Source organism: Aedes aegypti, chromosome 1 (genome assembly GCF_002204515.2).
Source record: "Aedes aegypti strain LVP_AGWG chromosome 1, AaegL5.0 Primary Assembly, whole genome shotgun sequence".
NCBI classification, from domain to species: domain Eukaryota; kingdom Metazoa; phylum Arthropoda; class Insecta; order Diptera; family Culicidae; genus Aedes; species Aedes aegypti.
The window spans coordinates 73,247,086-73,268,943 of NC_035107.1; the positions used below are offsets into that span (position 1 = coordinate 73,247,086).

Here is a 21,858-nt window from a genome sequence, read left to right on the forward strand (position 1 = left end):
GGCTCCGTCACTGGAGCTAGATTTCGTCGCACTGCTCATCTTCACATCTTGAAGAATCTTGGCCTTGACTGCATCAGCTGTGATTCGAGTTCCGGACGCCTCAAGACCCATGATCATGGGCTCATACATTTCCGGCAAACCCATCAGAAGAAGACTTGCTAACCACGTGTCGTCGACTTTGAAACCAACTTCTGACAGTTTGTGACTGGTCGACATCATCTGGCTTACATAATCTTCCACGGAACTACACTCCGACAGCCGTATGCTGGTCAGCTTCCGGAGCAACCCTATTCGCCGGGTCATTCCGTCGTCCTGGAAGGCGTTTTTCAAATTCGTCCAGGCTGCCTTTGCTGTTTCTGCACTTTGAACCAGACTGTAGTTCACTGGCTCAATGCTCAGACAGATAGTAGCGAGGGCTCGAAGGGAAATCGCATCTGCCGGATCCTCTGCTTGCCGTGTTACGGCGTCCCAAGTTCCTTCGCGAATCAGGAGCATCTTGGTTGCAAACGCCCACGAGGTGTAATTTTCTCTCCCACGCAGCCGTTCCGTCGCAGGTAACGAAATTCCACTCACAGCAGGTACCCTCGGAATGGATTCACCACCGGTCCTTTCTGGATTGGCATTCTGTCCATCGCCGATACCCCGCCCCATCGGTGAACAACCAGGGACTTTGCCACTGGTTCTGACGTCCAGCTGTTTTCGGGGGCCGAATTGAACCAATCTATTGAGGCATGTTCCTTGGCACCCACAAGCTTCGAAGCATTCGTAGATAATATCCGGATTGTAGGAGAGGACAAGTGCATTCCCTCTGGCGAACTAGTTCCCTCCCAATGCACATCTGTCTCGTTCCGTAAGGATGATTCCGGGGAACATTGGCAATGCGCGCCATAACCGTATTCTAGGTCCCTCATGAGATCCTTGAAAGCATCGCTTGAATCGTCTTCTTGAGGTTGATTTTCGATCAGATATTCCACATCAGAATCGACATGCTGATAGTTATCCTCCGGCTCGAGTGCCCTTCTTCCACCAATGATCTCCACCACCCCACATCCCCGATTGTACGGGTCTCTCATCCTCTTAACCCTAGTCATGGACATGGCACGATTCCCGAGATTGACTTAAAATTCGCTTACCCCGAGATATCTCAACTTGAGCCGGCCCTTCTCTGCGAATACCACGTCGTGCTGTTTGATTATCTCGCCCTCGGAACCAATCAGCTGTTTGGCAATGGCCACCTTTCGCTAGAACGCTTCCGGACCGGCGATTTGGGTTTTTATTTCGATGTTGCGCGACGGAATGGATGCTTCCAGTGGGTTTCCCTCGGATAACATGGTAAGTGGGGTAATTTGGAGTTGAATTATTGATAGGACAAACATTTCAAAAGGGCACATCGACATTGGTAATAAACAAATTCTCTGATTTGTACCAGTATCATGAAAATCCTGTGAAATACACAAAATGTAATCCTGGAATCATGTGATGTAGGAATAAAAATCAGCGGTGCAGCCAGCATGGCCAACACGCTGAACTATGGCTGCCCCTATTTTGATTCTATCCTTTCTAATAATTTCCGGGCATGGATCAAAAACGTTAAGCCAAAGCTACGTCAGCAATATAAAAATCCATCATTATCGCGAACATGACAGTTTGCCTATACCATTGGAATAAAACACATTTTTTTACGTTTTTCACTTTTTAATTTTACAAAAAGAATAAAGATACGAGTAAACCATATATAATACAGCTGGTCATCGTCGGTCTCCTTCTTGGCCTGAAGTGTCTTTCTGCTATTGGTTGTAGCAATCACGGCCGTAGGAGGCAACCACGGTGTAGGAGTCAGAAATGAAGCTAGAGCTGGTGGGGCGGGGTCGATACTGTTGCTGGTGCTAACAGGGGCGATCTTCCACGGCCTGTTGTTGCCCTTTGTCGTTCAGGAAGTTGAGGTACTGGGTCAGACGGAGGACAGCAATCAACGTGACGACGTACTCTTTGTTATCTTCCTTTCGAAGGGATTTGAACTGCTTGTACACGGTGCGGTAGACGCGTCGGGCAACTTTGTTGGAAAGGCGTCCTACACTCTGAACGGTGTGCAGGGCTGAATATTCTTAACCGAGATGGGAGCGTCATCATCATCGTCGCCTTCGCACTTCGGGAAGAGGTAGTCCAGTAAACACTCGGCCAGCTGAGCGGTGGTGTCCACGGCGATGCTTCCGTACTGGGAGGCCAGTACTTCGTTGGCTTCCTTCCGTGAGAGCTCTTTCAGGGAGGTGGCCTTTTGCTGGGAAGCCTGACGCAGTTCGCACACTTTCTCGGTGTCAAACCGTGCCGAGGACCTTGGTATTTGCCTGATTGTAGATGTCCTGCAATTGTTCCTTGATGACTGGTGCACTCACCTCGAGGCGGTCAATGCCCTTGACCAAGGTTTGGTCGACCAGCTGGAGCAGGCGGTCGTATGCTGGCACGGTGGACCACATCCTCGGCCGTTCCGGAGGCCCAGCTCAAAATAGGATTGTAGTCTTTCATGTGTCCGTATACATTTTGCGTTTGCTGCCAAGTAACGTCCGTGCAGCTTGAGCATACGGTACCCGATCGGGCAACATGCTCGACTGATCGTCTCCGGTCGAGCAGGATTCTCCATTTTCCTTCACTTTCTGATTCTTCTATTTCGATTTTCAGTAAAACTTACTTGAAACAATAAGTCGGACACTTTAGTCTTATCAATTCTTATCAATTTGAGTAGTAGTCACTCTGCGAAGTCCGGCAATCAAATTTTCTCCAACAGTAATGCCGGTCACAAATCGCGACTACGAAACTGCCGATGTTTTCTTTGGTTTTCTGTGAGAAAAACAAGGAGAGAGATATTTTTTGTTTTTTTTTTTTCACGCACACGATGACAGTTCCTTATTAAGGTTTTCCGTTGGTGCGAGTGCTTTGTGGAATCTCTTTTTGCTTCGTAGTAAAAAGTGGAACCGAAACAAAATAAACACCAAAATTTGACATTCGAGTTTTAGGGATGTCCATCGATTTTTGTCAATTCGATGAATTATTACAGATTTTAAGGGATTTTTTTGGATTTCATCGATTTTTGGTGATTTATTATTTATTTTATTTATTTCGTTGAAAAATTGACTAATATGAACATTTTTTGCCTAAAATGGAGATAACCTGCAAGTGTCGTACCCCTAGTGAAAATCGCTAGTTTTCTTTTGTTGTGTACCTTCGAACTTTTCGGACAAACATGAAAAAAGGGCCAAAGTTTTCTATGCATTTTATTTTCGTTTTTATTAGAAAAAGTAAAATTATGCGTATTTGAATACTTTATATTCAATCAGAATAAAAGGTGCTATCGTGACATTACTTTTGAATAGGCATGAATAGCTTATCAATTGATTTTTTGTCACATTTGATGAAATGCAAAAATATGTTTTGATCAATTACGCGCTTTTTCCATGTTTGTCCGTTGTTTAAGATCCGGGCTCACAGTGACAGTTCGTGACAGCAGAATCTCGGCTCACTATGACGTACAGAAATTTTGTATCGGTTTCTCCCTCCCAGGTCTCTAGTCTGCCTGAAAATACGAATCAGTGATGAGAATTCCCAACTATTCAGCTAATTGCGGTTTTAGAAATTAGCAACGTTTTTATACTATGTAGTGGGTAATTTTCTTTCAACGTGCAATTAAGTTCGCAGCTTCCAAACTGAGCTGGCGATTGCACTTTGGATTATGGCAAAAAATACAATGTACAAAATTCAAAAAATGTTTTTGGAAAAATACATACGAAGTAAGAATGGGTTTATTCACAAATTTCATAACGCCAAAAATGGTCATTTTTGACACCCACCCACCCCCTCGTAACGCATTTTGTATGAATAACTTTCGAATTTTGTATGAGCTGTAACATCTCAAGGACACCCACCCACCCCCTTCAGCGTTATGAAATTTGTGAATGGGCCCAATAACTCTTTGCTTTTCGAATGCGACTTGAAGAGTTGCAATTGGCTTGTTTACTGCCCATAAATGCATACCAGTCACACTAGCAAAACAGCGCACCCAAGAAAAACGCGATAGAAGTCGTGAACACCTGCAAGCTTTCTTTACTCCAATTATATTGAAAATGCGATGTTTTCGCACCCAAATTTTAACTCAAATGGTGCAATGAACTATTGATTACAGTATTACATACATTTTGTTTATTAATTTTCTCAAATATTTAGTTAATATACGGAAAAATGTACGCGTGACTGATATGCGTTTATTTGCTCTTGAATGTACGAGAATAAACACATAACAGTATCAGTGCTTACTGTGATGCATCGGTCTTCACATGTGTATTATTGTTGTTTTGACAGTTTAGTGCCCGCATTCAAAGTCGCGGAAATGTCTGTTCTCGATTATTTGAAAAGTTATGGTACTTCTGATAGTTCCGAGGATGAGTGCAGGAATTTGGCCGATGGCGTCCCGTTGGACAATGACGCGGACTCTGAAGACAAGTTCGCTGGCTTCGACGATAAGGACGGCAATGCTGGCGGCGACGGCATATTTCAGTTTCCACCGAAGACGTAGCATTAGGTAAGCTATTTAAACTCCTTGGAGGACACTATATATGTGAAGGGGACTGATGAAAAGGACTCAGACGGAAGTCAAAAAGCCGTTGATGAATTTGCCAAAAACGCAAGAGAACAACAAAATGAAAGCGATACACAACGCCAAGAAGTGTCGATTATCGCACCAAGTAAAGCTTGTCACTTGTGGGTGTATAATGAACTACGGGCTTAAAATACCGAAGAAAACCCTTATTCGTCTTAACACGTTGCTCTAGGCATTGGATTCACGAGAGCAAACTAGCTATATACGCCAGCGCATGGAACGAGGGGAACGAGTGGATGTTCAAAGACGGCGTCGGTACAAGTACGAGGAAGACGATCCGAGGAAATCCAATAGCTTTGTATTTTATCTGGCTGAATCAAACGATTATTCCGTTTAAGTGTGTCGTAGATTTTTTCTGACCACTCTGGGTTTCGGCAACAATTGTGGATAAGTATATTTTCCTTTACTTGACTTACTTATCAACATAATTTGTCGCAAGTCCTTATCACACAAGTCGCGAGACTGACATGCGTTTATTAGTAACGTGGGACAGACCAAGTTCGATATTGTTTTTAACATTTGTAGAACAAACGTATTATTTTCTTATAATACAATGAAAGTATATGCAATTTAATGACGTTTCCCGTAATTAACTAAAAAATGACAAAAATTCACGTGGGACTGTTATGCATTTATGGGCAGTTTAGGGGTATCCTGTTTTTTTACATATTCTGATTCTACGTTAAAAACTGAGCCAGAATCCAAAGTTTCATGTTTTTCCGTGCCCTGGAACTATTTTTAAAACACGTCTGAAGTTTGTATGGAAATCGCGTTTGAATCACCCCTCGGCAAATTTTACTTTGGGACGAACTGTCATTATGTAAATGGAAATGTCATTGAGTCGACGGAATGAAATCGTTTTTAATCATTTACTATGTCAAAATAAAGATATTAAAGCCCAATAAAATAGAGTTACACTTATAAAAATGTGCTCTTTCGAACAGGCTACAAAAAATCCTGAATTGTTCATCACTAAACAACCCACCCGGATAAAAAATACAATACAAAAATAATATAACGTATTGAAACAGTGCCTTTTAATATATTGGAAATACAATACAGTATATTGTAAAATGACAATACAATTACAGTACAATATATTGTTTTGAACAGTTCATTGTATTGTATATGAGATTTTGCCAATACAATGTATGGGTGGTTAAGTATCGTAACAATACAAATATAGATATTTTCTCATACATACATTTTGAAAATACAATACGATATATTGTTCATGTATTATTTTGATTAGCAATTCGTGTATTGTTGTACAATACAAAAACAATTCAACAAACTGTATTTCAATTAGTGGTAAAATGCATAGAATATGTATTTTGAATGGATTGTCCCCCAACTTACCGGATATTCGTGCCAACAGTAGTAAAATAATTTAACTCCTATAGAAGTAAAGATATTTATCATGGTTGCATTCTTCGTTACAGCTAATGTCAACCCGGATAAAAACGTATCATTCAATGAATAGAATAAACCATTAATGTACAATATAACGTATTGGATACTAAACAGCGTATCGTAATTGAATGTCGAAGCAACATTATTCTTGTTTGGATGTACAATTCAAAAACAATATAATATATTGTAACAGAACACTGTATTGTTTTTAATTGGTTTTATACCTTACAATTTTGGTCAAATTCCTATTTTCTCGTAAAACAACTCTTACTTTTTTCTATGTAGCTTTGCTGAAAGAAGTAACAAAACAAGTTCAGAAAGCAAGAAATGTTGGGTGAAAAATATTCAAAACGTAAAAATAAGTAGTTTTTTAGAAGTCACTTGACATTAGCTGTAACGACGAATGCAACCATGATAAATTTACCACAGACAAACAGACGTCACACTCTCATCACTTTCCATCGACCACCTTTTTAACGGTCGATTCAAATATATTGTAGTTGGTCAATCCACCATCCGCAGCGCTCGCATCGTTTTTGTTCGCGTTTGACGTTTACACCACAGACAAACAGACGTCACACTCTCATCATTGCCCATCGATCACCTTTTTAACGATCGATTCAAAAATATGGTAGGTGGCCAATCCGCCACCCACAGCGCTCGCATCGTTTTTGTTCGTGTTTGACGTTTACATACTACCGCCATCTGTTGGCCCGTCGGCCAAACACACCGATATTAGCATTGGGCGTACATGTCTTCGTGACTATGATTTTGATCAAGATTTGTTCTAAGTGTTACGTCTGTTTGTCTGTGTTTACACACTACCGCCATCTGTTGGTCCATCGGCCAAACACAACGATTTTAGCATTGGGCGTACACGTTTTCTCCACTATGATTTTGATCGCGATTTGTTCTAAGTGTTACGTCTGTTTCTCTGTGAATTTACTTTATTATTTACTTGTATATTTGTAAATTTACTTTATTATTTACTTGTATAAAGTTAAAATTATTTTGCTACTTTTGGCACGAATAACCGGTAAGTTGGGGGACAATCCATACAAAATACAAATTTTATACTTTTCACCACTAATTGAAATACAGTTCGTTGAATTGTTTTTGTATTGTACAACAATATACAAATTGCTAATCAAGACAATACATGAACAATATATCGTATTGTATTTTCAAAATGTATATATGAGAAAATATCTATATTTGTATTGTTACGATACTTAACCACCCATACATTATATTGCAAAAATCTCATAAACCATACAGTGAACTATTCAAAACAATATATTGTACTGTAATTGTATTGTCATTTCACAATATACTGTATTGTATTTCCAATATATTGAATAGTACTGTTCCAATACGTTATATTGTTTTTGTATTGTATTTTTTATTCGGGAAGTGACTTCTACAAAACTACTTATTTTTACTTTTTGAATATTTTTCACCCATCATTTCTTGCTTTCTGAACTTGTTTTGTTTACTTCTTTCAGACAAGCTACACAGAAAAAAGCAACAGTTGTTTTACGCGAAAATAGGAATTTGACCAAAATTGTAAGGTATAAAACCAATAAAAAACAATACAGTGTTCTGTTACAATATATTATATTGTTTTTGAATTGTATATTCAAACAAGAATAATGTTGCTTCGACATTCAATTACAATACGCTGTATTGTATCCAATACGTTATATTGTACATTAATGGTTTATTCCATTCACTGAATGGTACGTTTTTATCCAGCTGATCGGCCACGCTCGTTCAAATCTACTCAAAAGAGAGTAAGTTTGACTCACTTTTGAAGTTTCAAGTTAGCTGTCAAAAGTGAGTAACTTTATTTTATCAAAGTGAGTAACTTCTTACTCAATCATGAAAAAAACGACCTTACTCACTTTTGAGTAAACACAAACATATTTGACTCACTTTGTAAACGTCAAAGACACTTCGTCGGAATTTACCTACTGATATCAAATGAAGCGAAGTCGGAGTGAAAATTACCAAGACCTGCGGGTGAATTCCGGCGCACATTTTCTTCGAAGAGAAGAAATTTTCTTCCATAATCCACCAGCAAGAAAATTTTCTTTTCTTCGAAGAAAATACGCGCCGGAACTCGCCTACTGGTTTTGATCGAACAACCGCAAAAAAAAAAAAAAAAAAAAAAAAAAAAAAAAAAAAAAAAAAAAAAAAAAAAAAAAAAAAAAAAAAAAAAAAAAAAAAAAAAAATATATATATATATATATATATATATATATATATATATATATATATATATATATATAAACAGTAAGTTTTACCGTCGTACTTTTTATTGGACTAATTATCAATTCTTTACAGTCTAACCGGGAAGGCTACTCGTTCCGTCAAACTACATCCTCCAATGTCTTTCATCAATCCCCCAGAGATTTACAACACCCGGGGATACATTCTAGAGCAGCAAAAGCTTCGACACAAATACCACAATTTTTACTTAAAATCATGTACTATCCCAACATTAATGTTTAAGATAATAAAATAAATGTTATGCTTTTTGTATATTTTTCTCTTGATTTTACAAAAATAATAATAAATTAATTTCCAAAAATATTTTTTCTGAAGTGAGTGACATCTACTCACTTTCGCAAATTCCAGATTAAACGAAGTGAGTAAGTGTTACTCTAATATTGACATTTGACAACGTTACTCAAAAGTGAGTAACGATGGTGTTACTCACTTGTGAGCAGTTCCACTTTGTTCCGAAGTGAGTCGAATTCTACTCACTTTTGAGTAGATCTGAACGAGCGTGGCGGGAAGCACTCTGGCAGTTCTTCTATGAAAATGACAGGCCCGTGTTAGCACCGGTCCTCCACCGATGTAAACAAATGCATAGACGGATCTGTCATATGAAAAGGCCTATCACGCTTGTTCAGATCTACTCAAAAGTGAGTAGAATTCGACTCACTTCGGAACAAAGTGGAACTGCTCACAAGTGAGTAACACCATCGTTACTCACTTTAGAGTAACGTTGTCAAATGTCAATATTGGAGTAACACTTACTCACTTCGTTTAATCTGGGATTTGCGAAAGTGAGTAGATGTCACTCACTTCAGAAATAATCTTTTTGGAAATTAATTTATTATTATATTTATAAAATCAAGAGAAAAATATACAAAAGGATAACATTTATTTTATTATCTCAAACATAAATATATGGATAGTACATGATATTGCAAGTAAATATTGCGGTGTTTGTGTCGAAATTTTCGCTGCTCTGGAATGTATCCCCGGATGTTGTAAATCTCTGGGGGATTGATGAAAGCAATGGAGGATGTAGTTTGACGGTACGAGTAGCCTTCCCGGTTAGACTGTAAAGAATTGATAATTAGTCCAATAAAAAGTACGACGGTAAAACTTACTGTTTTTATTTTTTTTTTCTTGCGGTTGTTCGATCAAAACCAGTAGGTGAATTCCGGCGAACAATTTCTCCGAAGAGAAGACATTTTCTTCCATTACACACGCCGCCTACAGTAGGCGAATTCCGGCGCGTATTTTCTTCGAAGGGAAGAAATTCTCTTCCATTACTGACTAGCAAGAAAATTGTCTTTTCTTCGAAGAAAATACGCGAAGGAATTCATCCACAGGATAAATGATACCAGTAACAATTGCCCATTATATTCACAACTTGCATGATTCGTTTTGAGGCACTTGTTTAACAGCGATGTTTACTCCTAAAGCCAAGTACGGACCTGAAAAGTAAATCACTCAAGTAAAATTTCTCCTTTTTACCAAAGTAATTTTGACAGCTGATTTAGTATGAGCGAAATGTCACTTTTACTTGCGGAATAATTGAGCGGCACATTTTTCCGCTCGGAAAAGTGACAGCTCCCTTTGATTTGTACGGCAGGCGTTACCGACGTTATGAAATCAGCTCTACTTCTCAGCAGCGTACAGCTAAAGTAATTTCGGTAGCGGAATCATTCCTTGATCGTTTCTTGTCCTATCCTTTTGCACAGTACTTATGATCAGCGTACCGGCCATAAACTTAGAAGCCGAAATTTTCACAAGTCTTTGACGTTTACAAAGTGAGTCAAATATGTTTGTGTTTACTCAAAAGTGAGTAAGGTCGTTTTCTTTCATGATTGAGTAAAAAGTTACTCACTTTGATAAAATAAAGTTACTCACTTTTGACAGCTTACTTGAAACTTCAAAAGTGAGTCAAACTTACTCTCTTTTGAGTAGATTTGAACGAGCGTGTATGGACTGAACACGAGAAATTTGTTCTCCGTGTACGGTACGTAATTTTGGGACGAAGCCAACCTGTCTCATAATTGATTTTTGAAACAACAACGCCCAATATTATACGAATACTAGTTCCGCTTCCGCTAATCATCACACGTTTTTCTTTAAAGTGATACAGACGGACGCAGTAAAGTGCAGCTTCACCGTAAAATCAGAAAAATCTTCAAAGTGAAAGTTTTCTAGAAAAAAGAAGTTTTTTTTTGTTGCGATTATGAAGATTATACACTGGAGAGCACAAATTGGCACTATGATGGCAGACACGCGTGAAGAGTCCGCTGCGGGAACGAAATCTAATTCTGTACATAATGGCGCAACCAGTGGAAGCACATCCGGCGGTTCAAGGTAGGTGCAGAAGCTTGCTTTTTTCCGGTTCCGTTAATATACAATAATAACGATAATAACCATGAAGTACGTAATATGTTATAACGGCGTGCTTTGTTTTACGAGAGGGACATAATTAACCGGAATGCCAGGTGATTTACATTGTTGCCAATGGCGGAAGAATACACTGAAACAAGCGTTGCAGTAATGAGAACCATGAACGTGTTTTTAAATTTACTATTCCAAACTCGATTGAGCTATCATGAACGCTTTTTATTTGCGTTTTGCTCCCTCTCAATCCAACCGCGTCGATAGCCGAGCGGCTAGCGATCGCGCTTGACAATCGCCAGATCCTCGGTTCGATTCTAGTCTGCTGCAAGTTTTTAACCATGATAAAGTAATTTTTACTATACAAATGGTGCCATGGTAAAATTGAATGCACAAAATATTCTGAATAAATGCGAATGTAGTCTGCACAAATCAAGTGGCGTTGTGTATTTAATTTAACCCTCTGATATAGTATTTTCAACCGCAACGCTGTTCTCAGTGTAGGGTTGTTTGTGCGTCTTTCAATTACAGGGCTGATAGCGAGTCACTTTTTTTTCGGTCTAGTCACTCTGAGACGAGACTCGCTAAGACGGTCTTCTTTTTCTGTGATTGCTGAGTTTTTTCTTATTCCACTTTGTGTTTATACCAATTATGCGCATGCTGTTCAAATCCTCACATGGACCTCTCAGCAAAAAATGATTGAGTTTGCATCACATCGAATCATAAATAGTCGTTTGAGTGAAATTTCATGCCAGCAAACGTAGCAGACATTAGAAATAATTAATGTTCTGTTTAGATTTATCAGCAACTTTGGAAAAAACTGCTCCGCCGACTGAGGTTTTTAATAACAGTTTACTTTGAACACAATAGCTTACACTTTTTCAGCCATAAAAACGGTGGGCTGCATTTGACGTTTCGTGAGAGGGGAATCTGGGCTGCATATGACGTTGATATTTTTCCTCTTCGCGTAAAGTGACCAGACGTCCGCGGGACAGCGCAATTTTCAAATTTATATTACAGCCTCCAATCTATTTGTTTGACTGAAAAAAGCATTTAGATCATGTTTTAGGCCTAAAATGAATGTAGAATTCATATCCAATACGGAAAATGTTTTATTGGGAACGATATCTGACAGATCCGGGACACATATGGTCGCTTTATCTTCGCGAGTCTCTCTCAGGTCACTGAGTTGCAACAAAAATCACTAGTCACCAATTTGTTTTTTTTTTTATTTTCTTAGAAAATTCGTACAGCTCGCGTAACAATTCAAAAGGGCCAATCCTCAGATCGTTGACTCTGAGAAAATTCGATTTGAATATTTACAAATTACAAATTACAATATTATTCACCACATTTTCAATTCCTATTTTTCAGTATTCAATTCAATCAATTTGATTTCTTGCTAGTTGAGTGACGATTTAGGGTCTGTTTCATTTGCGTTGTTAAAACGAGTCCGAACTTAAATTTGACAGTTCGGGAATTATTTCCCCTCTGATTTCGATCTGTCAAAAATAAGTCTGCTCCAGAGGAGACTTATTTTTGACAGATCGAGAATTATTTCTCTAGTTCGTGTTTCTTGTTATGGATGTCGTCCACATTTTTCGTCCCGCTTCGATTGTCGATGTGTCTTTGGTCTGACCTCCCAGCTGCACGATTTTTTTTTTTTTTTTGTTTTTTACAAGGGGGAAATCTGCAAACAGATCCCCTGAGAAGATAACTCAGGGAATGCGGGGATGACGCACCAACGACGACCCGCTAAAACCAGCCTATGCACTGTGCATGAGCAATTCATTTAGAATTGCTCAAGTGGTGAACAGTGCATCGACATGACCCTTGGACTCAGACCCTCATCTCCCCGGAACCACCTTACGGTATTTCTTCGGGAAGGGACCAGTGCATATAGCACAACACGTGTAGCAGAAGTAGCCTAGGCAAACTGCTTCTCCTAGCCGACTTAAACAATGTTACAAGGGACCAGCCTCGGCAGGGCTAATCCTCTGCAGCCAACTCTTGGTCGGCGCGCCATAGCTGCACCATGGAACTATTGTAAGTTAGAAATGCAATTCGCCGGATTTATCTCGGTATCCATGCAAGATACCCTACTTCGGAAGCAGGGCGCATTAGAGCAAATCCGGATGCAAATCGAATGCTCCACTTCCGAAGTTAGGTATCTAGCATAGATTCCGAGAGAAATCCAACTTCGGAGAAAAACCGTTTCTAACTTTTACCGCGTCCAAAATATTAAGCTTCCGTGTGTGTTGTGTAGCTTGTTCAATCCGGATGGTCAGTCAGAAAATGTCTGTGTTAGCAAAAAGGAATAGTTGCAGGGCTGTTAGTGAGTCACTTTTGACCTGGTAACTAAAAAGTCACTATTTGCAACTAAAATTGAAAGGCCTAAAAGGTAGGGATTTTTGCCTTTTTCTGGAAAGTTTCAGGTGAATAGCCCTCAAACATTTTTGTCGAGAAGTCCGAATGTTTGGTCGGGGCTCTTTGAGGAATTTTTGATGCCAATCCGGATAAATTTTTGAAAACAATTATAACATCCATAAACTCGTAGTTTCGAAATCACTTATTAATCTCTATCTTGATCATATAAGTCCAGGTCTTTGCATACCTCAAACAAACAAAATCTAGTTTATTTCAACCAAAATTCTACGTCAAATACTGCACAAACAAAAAAATAGTTTGCTTTCACAATGTCACTTGGTTGAAACAAACTAAAAAACTGTTTTGATAGTTTTGCGATAATCAAATTAAATGCAAAACAATTTTGTTAGCAACAACCAATAATTTGGTTATTTCATTTGACAGTTCTCTATTTTTTAATATTATTTTTGTTTCATTGGAGAGGTATCAAATGTTTATCATTATCATGTTCAAATATTGTATAATTACAGTGCATTTTTTGTCCAATAGAACTAGATTGTTCAAAATGTGCTTCGATCTTTGTCATCAGCATCATGAGCTTGAAGCGCCATAGTTTGGGTAGTATTTAGCAAGCGGAAATCATCAGAACCTGTGTGGGAGACAATTTTTGTTTGTTTTTGTATCGATTTATAACAGTTGCATTATAATTACCTAATTGGTTATATTATAACTACCTACGTTTCAAGCCTTAACCTTCCAGTCGTCGCGCGGTTTGCCACCGTCAGAACCACTACGCTACTGTTGGGCACGAAAAGCGAGGTTTTTACAACAGTATTGTACAAAATACAACAGCGCGACGACTGGAAGATTTTGAAAATTTGTCTGGAAAAGTCTGGATCGCTTATCTCGTATATTGAAAACCTTGCAAATTATTTACAAAACCTTACAAATTCGTTTCAAATTTAATCTGGATCTTCCAGATTTTTGTAAAATGGGGCTTCAAAAATCTGGAATATTCCAGACAAATCTGGAAGGTTAGCAACGCTGGTTTACAAAGATCAGGCAATTCAGAGAGACATTCAATACCCTACACAAAATCATTGATGAGGCTCGCATCCATCGTTCATTGTCTGAAAAAAAGATTATTTACCTTATTAAAGCTGGGTCACTCAATAAAAGAGAGTTATGTGCATCACTTACCGTACAAAATCTTATGCATGAGGTTTCCAAGAAAAATGTAACAGTTTGTTTAGTTTGATATTCAAAATTGTTTCAATCTACCTAAAGCTTTGGTTTGAATCTCAAAAAATAAACAACCTAATAAATGATACCAATATACCATAACTTAATTGACATAAACTGACAAATTGGTTTAAAACTATCAGAATTATTGTTAGATTTTACTAAAACCAAAGATAGAAACAACAATGTTATTATTTTATTTCTAATGCATTCATAAGTTTGAAGCAATAAAATTAAAAAAATAGATATTTCAAACTTTGCTTTTGTCAAGAGTTGGAGTGCTTCGTGGTCTTCGATAATGTTCTTCATCATAATATTACATATCGTGGTATGCGTTCAATTTTTTTTATCGTAGTCAATGAGCGTCCTCTGACGATTTTTATTTGCAAAAGTGAGTTTTGCCATAGTAAATCCCATACAAACTTTTAACGGCTTGCGCTAAATTATAGTTTCACCGATCGAGATGAAATTTTACACCCAAACAGGACCTGAAAAGTAGGTCCTAGTAGAATCAGAATTTCATCCCACACTAATAATTCATTCGAATAAATCGTAAGGCTTTTAGGGGGAGAGGGTGTATCAAAATTCAAAATATTTCTTTCGAGGGAGGGAGGACATGAAATCTTACGTAAGACTCCCTAGAAAATAAAAAAAAGCAATAATTTTATTGCTCAAATTGAAAAATATTTCGTGAAAAACTTTTCACTGTATCCAGCAAGTGTCGTGCAGTGTTAGATTTTCAAGACGTAAAACGTTGACGTTTGTTTTCCTCTTTAAGCCTGATTTGCTACTGAAAAAAGGAATCGCAAAAGAAATTTCTCGCCGATTCCTTGCAGAAATTTTCTACAGCGACTCCCATTTGAACTGACAGTTCTTTCCAACTTCGTACTGCGATCAGAAAAAAGCGCCTTGATCGATTCCTTGCAGAAATTTCCCATGCATCAAGATAGGCCGATAAATTACTTGTCAGCAGCGAATCAGGCTTCAGGGTATTAACTATATTCGCCCTAAGAAATGTTGCGCTCATGCTGGCTATGCAATAGTACAAACGTAGAAAACTTTATTTCACGGTCTCTTCTTTGGTATCACACTAATGACATTATGGTAAACCATTACGAAAAAACTCTCCTTCAAACGAGTTTTTTTGATGATGTTGTGAATCCGGTATAAAGAAGGACAAACACGTTTTTTGATTGTTTAATTCCCATTGTCTGAGCGTCGCACTAATATGTGATTAGTGCACTGAGTTCATAAAAAAATCGTTAGAATGCAGCGCCGCGCTTGAATCACTTGAGTGTGAGTTGTGCGCTGTCCGGTTTGGTGTCGATGCGACAATATTTTGTTTTGAAATTTCCTGAATCGACAAAAATTGCGAATTGGACCAGACAAAAATTAAATTTGACAGTCCATTGATTAATTGGAGGGGAAATAATTTCTGAACTGTCAAATTTAAGTTCGGACTCATTTTAACAACGCAAATGAGGCAGACCCTTACTATTACTACACGCTAATAATTGATTTTATTCTGAAAACTGGCAAAAATGTGGAAAAAATGATAAGTTTAAATGCTTGGCCCATTTTCGATTTTCATCAAGGCATGGGCCTTTTTTATTGGCCAAAATAAAATTTGATTAGCGTGCTTGGTCCAAGGCTAGGCCTTTTCGGTTTTCAATGAATGAGCAAGAGAGAGTCATTGGCCTCTCACCATGCTAAGGCCAATGACAGTTTGCGAAATTTTCCGATTGTAGGCCCTCTTGATGGATCGAGAACCAATCATTGGCCTTTTCGAGTGGGGGCCAATGAATGATTTGGAAAAAAGCGGTTATTGGCCGTTTTGAAAACCGAATTTATAACGGTAAGTTTTATGATTATGTTGACAATGTTTGCATAGTTTGTGGGTGTTGGGAGATGCTATCGAATGGTATCAAAACCCGATTTGTTTACAATTTGATCATTGGCCCTTTAGAACTGTTACGCGAGACAGAGAGCCCCATTTGAAATGACATTTCTTCACAACTGCGTACTGCGATCAGAAAAAAAATGTGATTTTCTGAACCATTTCTCGGAAGAAATTTACCACGCATCGAGATAGGCGATTCCTTTTCTTGTCAGTAGCAAACCTAAGACAAGACGTGTCAGGTAAAAGTGCAAAAATGAAACCAATTGCCTGTCAAAATAGACCACTTCTCATTGGTCGTTTTGGCAAACGCCTACTTTCACATCGTTGAGTTGAATTGCAACAGGGCACTTTGCTGCTAGCGTGTTCGCTAAAAGTTTGAAGATTTTTGCATAAGATCTTTTTGTATCAAATCTTTTAGAATTCCATGTCAAGTTTACCGCATGCTAAAATAGGGAAAATAGGGAGTTATGGCCATAGTGGTTCCCTATTTGACCATATGCAAAATTCGGATAACTTCCACATTTTTAACCTTTTTGAATGTTGCAACACCAAGATAGAAGCTATAGGCTTACTGCTAAAACACAAAAAAAAGTTTTCAAAATGTTAAGATATTCAAGTTATTAAGTATGGCGAAATAGGGAACCACTATGGCCATAACTGGTACACCTTCCGTAAATACAAAATATTTAATTGAAAGCAAAATAATGGTATTTTTTTTAATTGCCTCTAAAAATATCGCCGGATTTGAAAATAATCCTGATTTTTTTTAAAGAAGCATCCTCTATTGCATTGAATGAATGAAGAATAGCATAGCATAGACTGACTGTACATGCCAATGGTTGCTATTCCGTGATTGATCCGAACCGGTAAGAATTGCACTTCGATCCAAATGAATAAGGGATGGGATTTTCCGCATATTCTCGAAGTGCAATTTTAGCAGCTCTCATATTATTGATCAATAACGGTGCCGGCCAACTCCTTACAGAAGGATAAGAAACGTTATTGTGTAATGATCGTTGCTTCTAAAGACCGAGAATACCTCTGCATCTCCACAATCATCACGGGACAGGTGTGGTTAGTGAGGAAGGAAAAAGATCTGGGAGTCACCTTTGGTCGCCCAACTAGAGATCGGGGAGTCGTGAGTTCGATTCTCACTGAGAAGACGTGTAACTTTTTCACAAATCTTCACATTCAAAGTATGTTTGAAAATTAAAATAAAATTAAAAAAAAAGTTACGTTGCAACAAAACATTCATAATGTCGAACTATTCAAAGGTTATTTTGACCAATGACGAAAACTGAAATCCAAGTAGCAATCGGCTATTGACTGTTTAACGAGAAACTTGCGACGATCGACGCGCTACAACAAATCATATAACGGAGGGTATTAGAACTAACTTGGAGGTGATATTTGCGCAATTTGTAGGTTAGAATCACCTCCAAACACTAGCGATTTTGCGGTGGGATGTTGACGTTTGATCACGAATTCTGGTCATTCCATCCATGCTGGGTGGCAAGGCAATGCCTGTTGCAAAGCAACCAACCCAACAAGGTCGTAGTAGGCTGCGACCCATATTCAAATTGTTTTTTCTCTTTCAATTTTGCACATCGTGCAGTATAGTCGCATTTAAATAAAGCACCTTAATTGTTCTCGAAGTATCCGTGTTTTTCAATTCCGAGTTCCGGTTACAAAATCCCAATAGGTTATGGGCACCACACAGAAAGAGCTGGCGCACGGAATTCCGCAGTTCCGCGGGAATGGAAGCGAGTTCCAGAATTGGAGTTACCGGGTGAAGCTTTTCATCGAAGCAGCTGGCGTGTCAGTGGTTCTCACCGGGGAAGCCCCGGAAGTAGAAGCTGATCGAGTGAAGTTCGTGGAAACGGACCGGAAGGCGAAATCACTGCTGGTGAGTTTTATTTCCGACGAGTGCTTGGAGGTCGTTCTGGAAAAGACAACCGCAAAAGAAATGTGGGAGAGCCTGGAGGCGACGTACGCGAAAAAGTCCGTGGCCAGCCAGACGTTGATAAGGAAGCAACTGGCACGGCTCCGGATGAAAGAAGGCAACGGTACGAAAGCTCAAAACGGCCGGTGCAACCCTAGCGGAAGCGGATCTGGTGTCCCAACTTTTCCTGACACTACCGGACTCGTACGACCCGTTGGTGACGGCGCTGGAAAACGTAAGCGAAGAGGATTTAACGCTCTATTTGGTGAAGCAACGGCTTTTGGCTGAGGAGTCAAAACGGTCGGATCGACAAGAAGATGCCAGCGAAGACAAGCCGGCCGCCTTTTCGGAAGCAGTCAACGCAAATTCGATGGTAAGTGCCACAAATGTGGCATGCGTGGTCACATGAAAAAAGATTGCAAGCAACGTGGTCAAGACGATGGGCATAGCAACGGTGCACGTGGTAACGCCCATAGCAACGGGCGTGGAAAACGCGAAGCCAACTGGATTTTTTTTTATTATCGTACAAATTGGGCCGAATGGTCTCAGATTTTCATGAAACTTTTTCCACAGGCAGGGCTCATGGATACATGAATAAAAAAATGAGAAACATTCAGGGTCGCCTATTTTTCCGGAAAACTCAGGTGGAAATTTTTTGTTTTCCCTTGACACTACTTACTTTGAAAAATCATAACTCAAGAACGAAGCATCGTAGAAACAAGGTTTTTATATGAAAATGAAAGCAAATTGGATTCAAAAATCCAAAAAAAATATGAACTGGAAAAAATTTTTCACAAAATTTTCCACCGTTGGGAAAATTCGTAAAGAAAAGCCGGAAAAACTATGCCCGAACTCGTGGAAAATTTTCAAAAAAATATTTTCGAGACGGTAATTTTATAAGCTTTAATCACTGAAATTTTTGGAATGCACTTTTTTTTCGTTTTTGAGTTATGGCCAATTTTGTGAAAAATGTCCAGATGTGCCATTTAAGACTTTTCTTTGACAAATCATAGCTCCAGAACGAAACATTGTAGAAACAAAGTTTTTATATGAAAATTTAAGCAAATTTTCTCAGAAATCCAAAAAAAATATGAACTGGAAAAAGTTTTCCACAAAATTTTCCACCGTTACCAGGGCTGGTAGCAAGTCACTTTTTAGTGACTTAGTCACTTTTTTCGACCTGGTCACTTAAAAGTCACTATTTCCAACAAAAAGTCACTAAAGTCACTTTTTTCAGACTAATGGTCACTAAAGTCACTATTTTCGTGATCTGATGAAGATTACATTTAAGGCTGGATGAGCTTTTCAAACTCCATCAACAAGAAATAGATATTAGTAACATATAAAGACAAATATAGTGTGATTGGGAAATGAAAGTGTCAAGTAAAATAGAGACTCCTGGCTAGCTTTCTGGAAGAATTCAGGTAAATATTTCGTAGACTTTTTTCATGAAAATGTTAACATGTTTCCGAGAAAATTATGTAGAAGATTCTGGCAAACTTCACCAAACTTAGGACAACTTCACCGGTGGACAAAATCACAGGTTCGGTCCATAATTTTGGACCATAGTAAAAAATGGAGATTGTACCGGAGTTGCAAATGAGGTTCTAATTTTATTTTATATTAGTTTTCTGGTCTATTTTATGGAACAGGCTAACTGTCTGGTCCATTTTTGGTTGGAATTGCATCAAGATTTGAGCTGTTCCAAATCTGGGTTGACATATGTTTGTTTACCAGTTCGGATTTTTGTCTCTGAAATAGCTTTGTAGTCTAGGAAGTGAGGGTGCAAAAGTTGAGTGTTTTAAGAAGGAAAGTGAACATCAGGCTATTTCTCAGGGGAATCCTTTAGAAATTCGTCCAGGAATTCCACCAAGAATTTCTACGAGAATACATCTAAAGATTCCTCAAAGAAGTCCTCCAACAGAGTCCTCCTTGTTCCGATGCGTCTAACAAAATTTCCACCTACTCCATGGATCTCTACCAGCAGTCCCCCCTTGGATTTCCTACGGGGACTTCTTTCAGGAATCCATCCGGGGTTTTCCTCCACAAATCCCTTCGGGTTTTTCCATCAGATTTTTTTTCGTAGATTTTGTCCTAAACTTTTCTGAGGATTTCCTTCAAAAAATCCTTTAAGGATTTCCGCCAGAAAATCCTTTGGGAATTCCTCCGGGGAATTTATGCAGGAATTCATACGGGGGTTTGCTCCAGATACTTCTCTGGGGATTTCATTATGAAAATCCTCCAGGCATTTCCTCTAAAAATTCCTTCGTGGATTTTTTTAGAGAATTTATCCGGAGATATCCTCCAAGAGTTTCTCTGGGGATATGCACCAGGAATATCTCCGGACCTTCCTTCAGGAATTCTTCCGGAAATTTTCTCCAGGAATTCCTCAAGGAATTTCATCCAGGGATTGCTCAGGGGATTTTAAGGATTCTTCCGCGAACTCCTCCAGAGATTTGCTCCAGGAATCCCTCCGAGAGTTTTAATCAGGGATTTTCCCTTTATAATTTGTTTCTAAGAAATCCTTCGGGAATTTTCTCCTGGGATTTCGTCCAGGAATTCTTCTACAAAATGCTTCGGGAATTTATTCAATCTGCTTTCTGAAAGATCCTCATCAAACTCCTCTGGAAGATTAGCCAGAGACGGTTTGGAAAATAACCAAAAAAAAAATCAAAGAGTTTGTCAAAAACTCGCCCAGAATTTCAAATATAAGTAATAATTTACCTAGAAATCGTTTTAGAAATTTCAATCGATAAAATATTCATTTTTTCCATTCATTAACCCTTGCTATCGTTGGCTTTGGTCAACTGTTTTTGAACAAAAACACGTTTTTTTTAAGGGGGGTCCGTAGCCTTGAGGTTACGCTTTCGCTTCATAAGCGGAAGGTCATGGATTCAATTCCCAGCCCCTCCAAAAAATAAACCGTCCAGCCACCAGAAGACGCCGCACGGAGGACCGTGCATAGGGGAGCACATCCATCCTCCGTCAGTATCAGATGGTGACTGAGACAAATTGACCCACTTCGCAGGCAGCTAGCCTCAAACGACTCAGGAAAACGGCAAAACGAACCACCGCAAAAGAGCAACGGACTATGGCTTATGGCAATCGATTGGACCAACAGCAGAGCACTCTCCTACCTGCTCGGTGTGAGAGCAAAAGAGCAGAAGAGAGTGAAAGCAAATGTAAATATAGATTAGTTAAAAATAGAACTGTATCAGTAAGGAAGATACAGATAAAACTGATTCCGGCACAGTAGTGGCCACGAGCACGGAGTGCCTTAATAAAAAAAAACGCGTTTTTATATTGCACATTAAAATTGTCTAGTTCTAGGCTATTCCAACCTGTTCGTCGTGTACCTGTAAACTTCAAAACCTTACAAACGTTTATATAATGAATTTTTAAACATTGTTAGACAATAATGATTCGTTAAAAGTCAATTCCCTAAAGTCAAATATACCTGTTCATGAATTTCAGCAACACATATGCGGTTTCAATCGTTTACTGTTTGTTCATATTCTAAGTACCGAATTGACGTTTGTTCATAATCTAAGTTTATTTGACCGCTTCTAGTCTGATTTATGGTTTGCATGAAGCACCGCTCAAATTAGCGGGGGTGCACGGTATGCAAAATTTGTCATTTTCAGGGTCGTAGAACAGATACAACCCGTAACCTCGCGAGTTTTACGATAT

The 21,858-nt window shown here is 38.7% G+C and overlaps 1 protein-coding gene, 1 long non-coding RNA gene and 1 pseudogene across 2 annotated transcripts in view; 1 reads left to right on the top strand and 2 right to left on the bottom strand.

The window, feature by feature from the left end:
* Positions 1-1,706: 1,706 nt before the first annotated feature.
* LOC110674267 lies at positions 1,707-8,101 on the bottom strand (annotated as a pseudogene).
* A 1,115-nt stretch (positions 8,102-9,216) lies between these two features.
* LOC110674436 lies at positions 9,217-9,884 on the bottom strand. Its single transcript, XR_002498862.1, has 2 exons — positions 9,466-9,884; positions 9,217-9,414 (listed from the first exon to the last, which is right to left on the bottom strand). It is a non-coding gene; the product is annotated as an uncharacterized LOC110674436 (long non-coding RNA).
* A 448-nt stretch (positions 9,885-10,332) lies between these two features.
* Positions 10,333-21,858, top strand: part of LOC5566747 (BTB/POZ domain-containing protein 6) — a 35,583-nt gene continuing 24,057 nt past the window's right edge. The window contains exon 1 of the mRNA XM_021839816.1: positions 10,333-10,690. Within this exon, the coding sequence (XP_021695508.1) occupies positions 10,560-10,690 (131 nt within the window). The 5' untranslated portion in view covers positions 10,333-10,559. The remainder of the gene's footprint in view (positions 10,691-21,858) is intronic.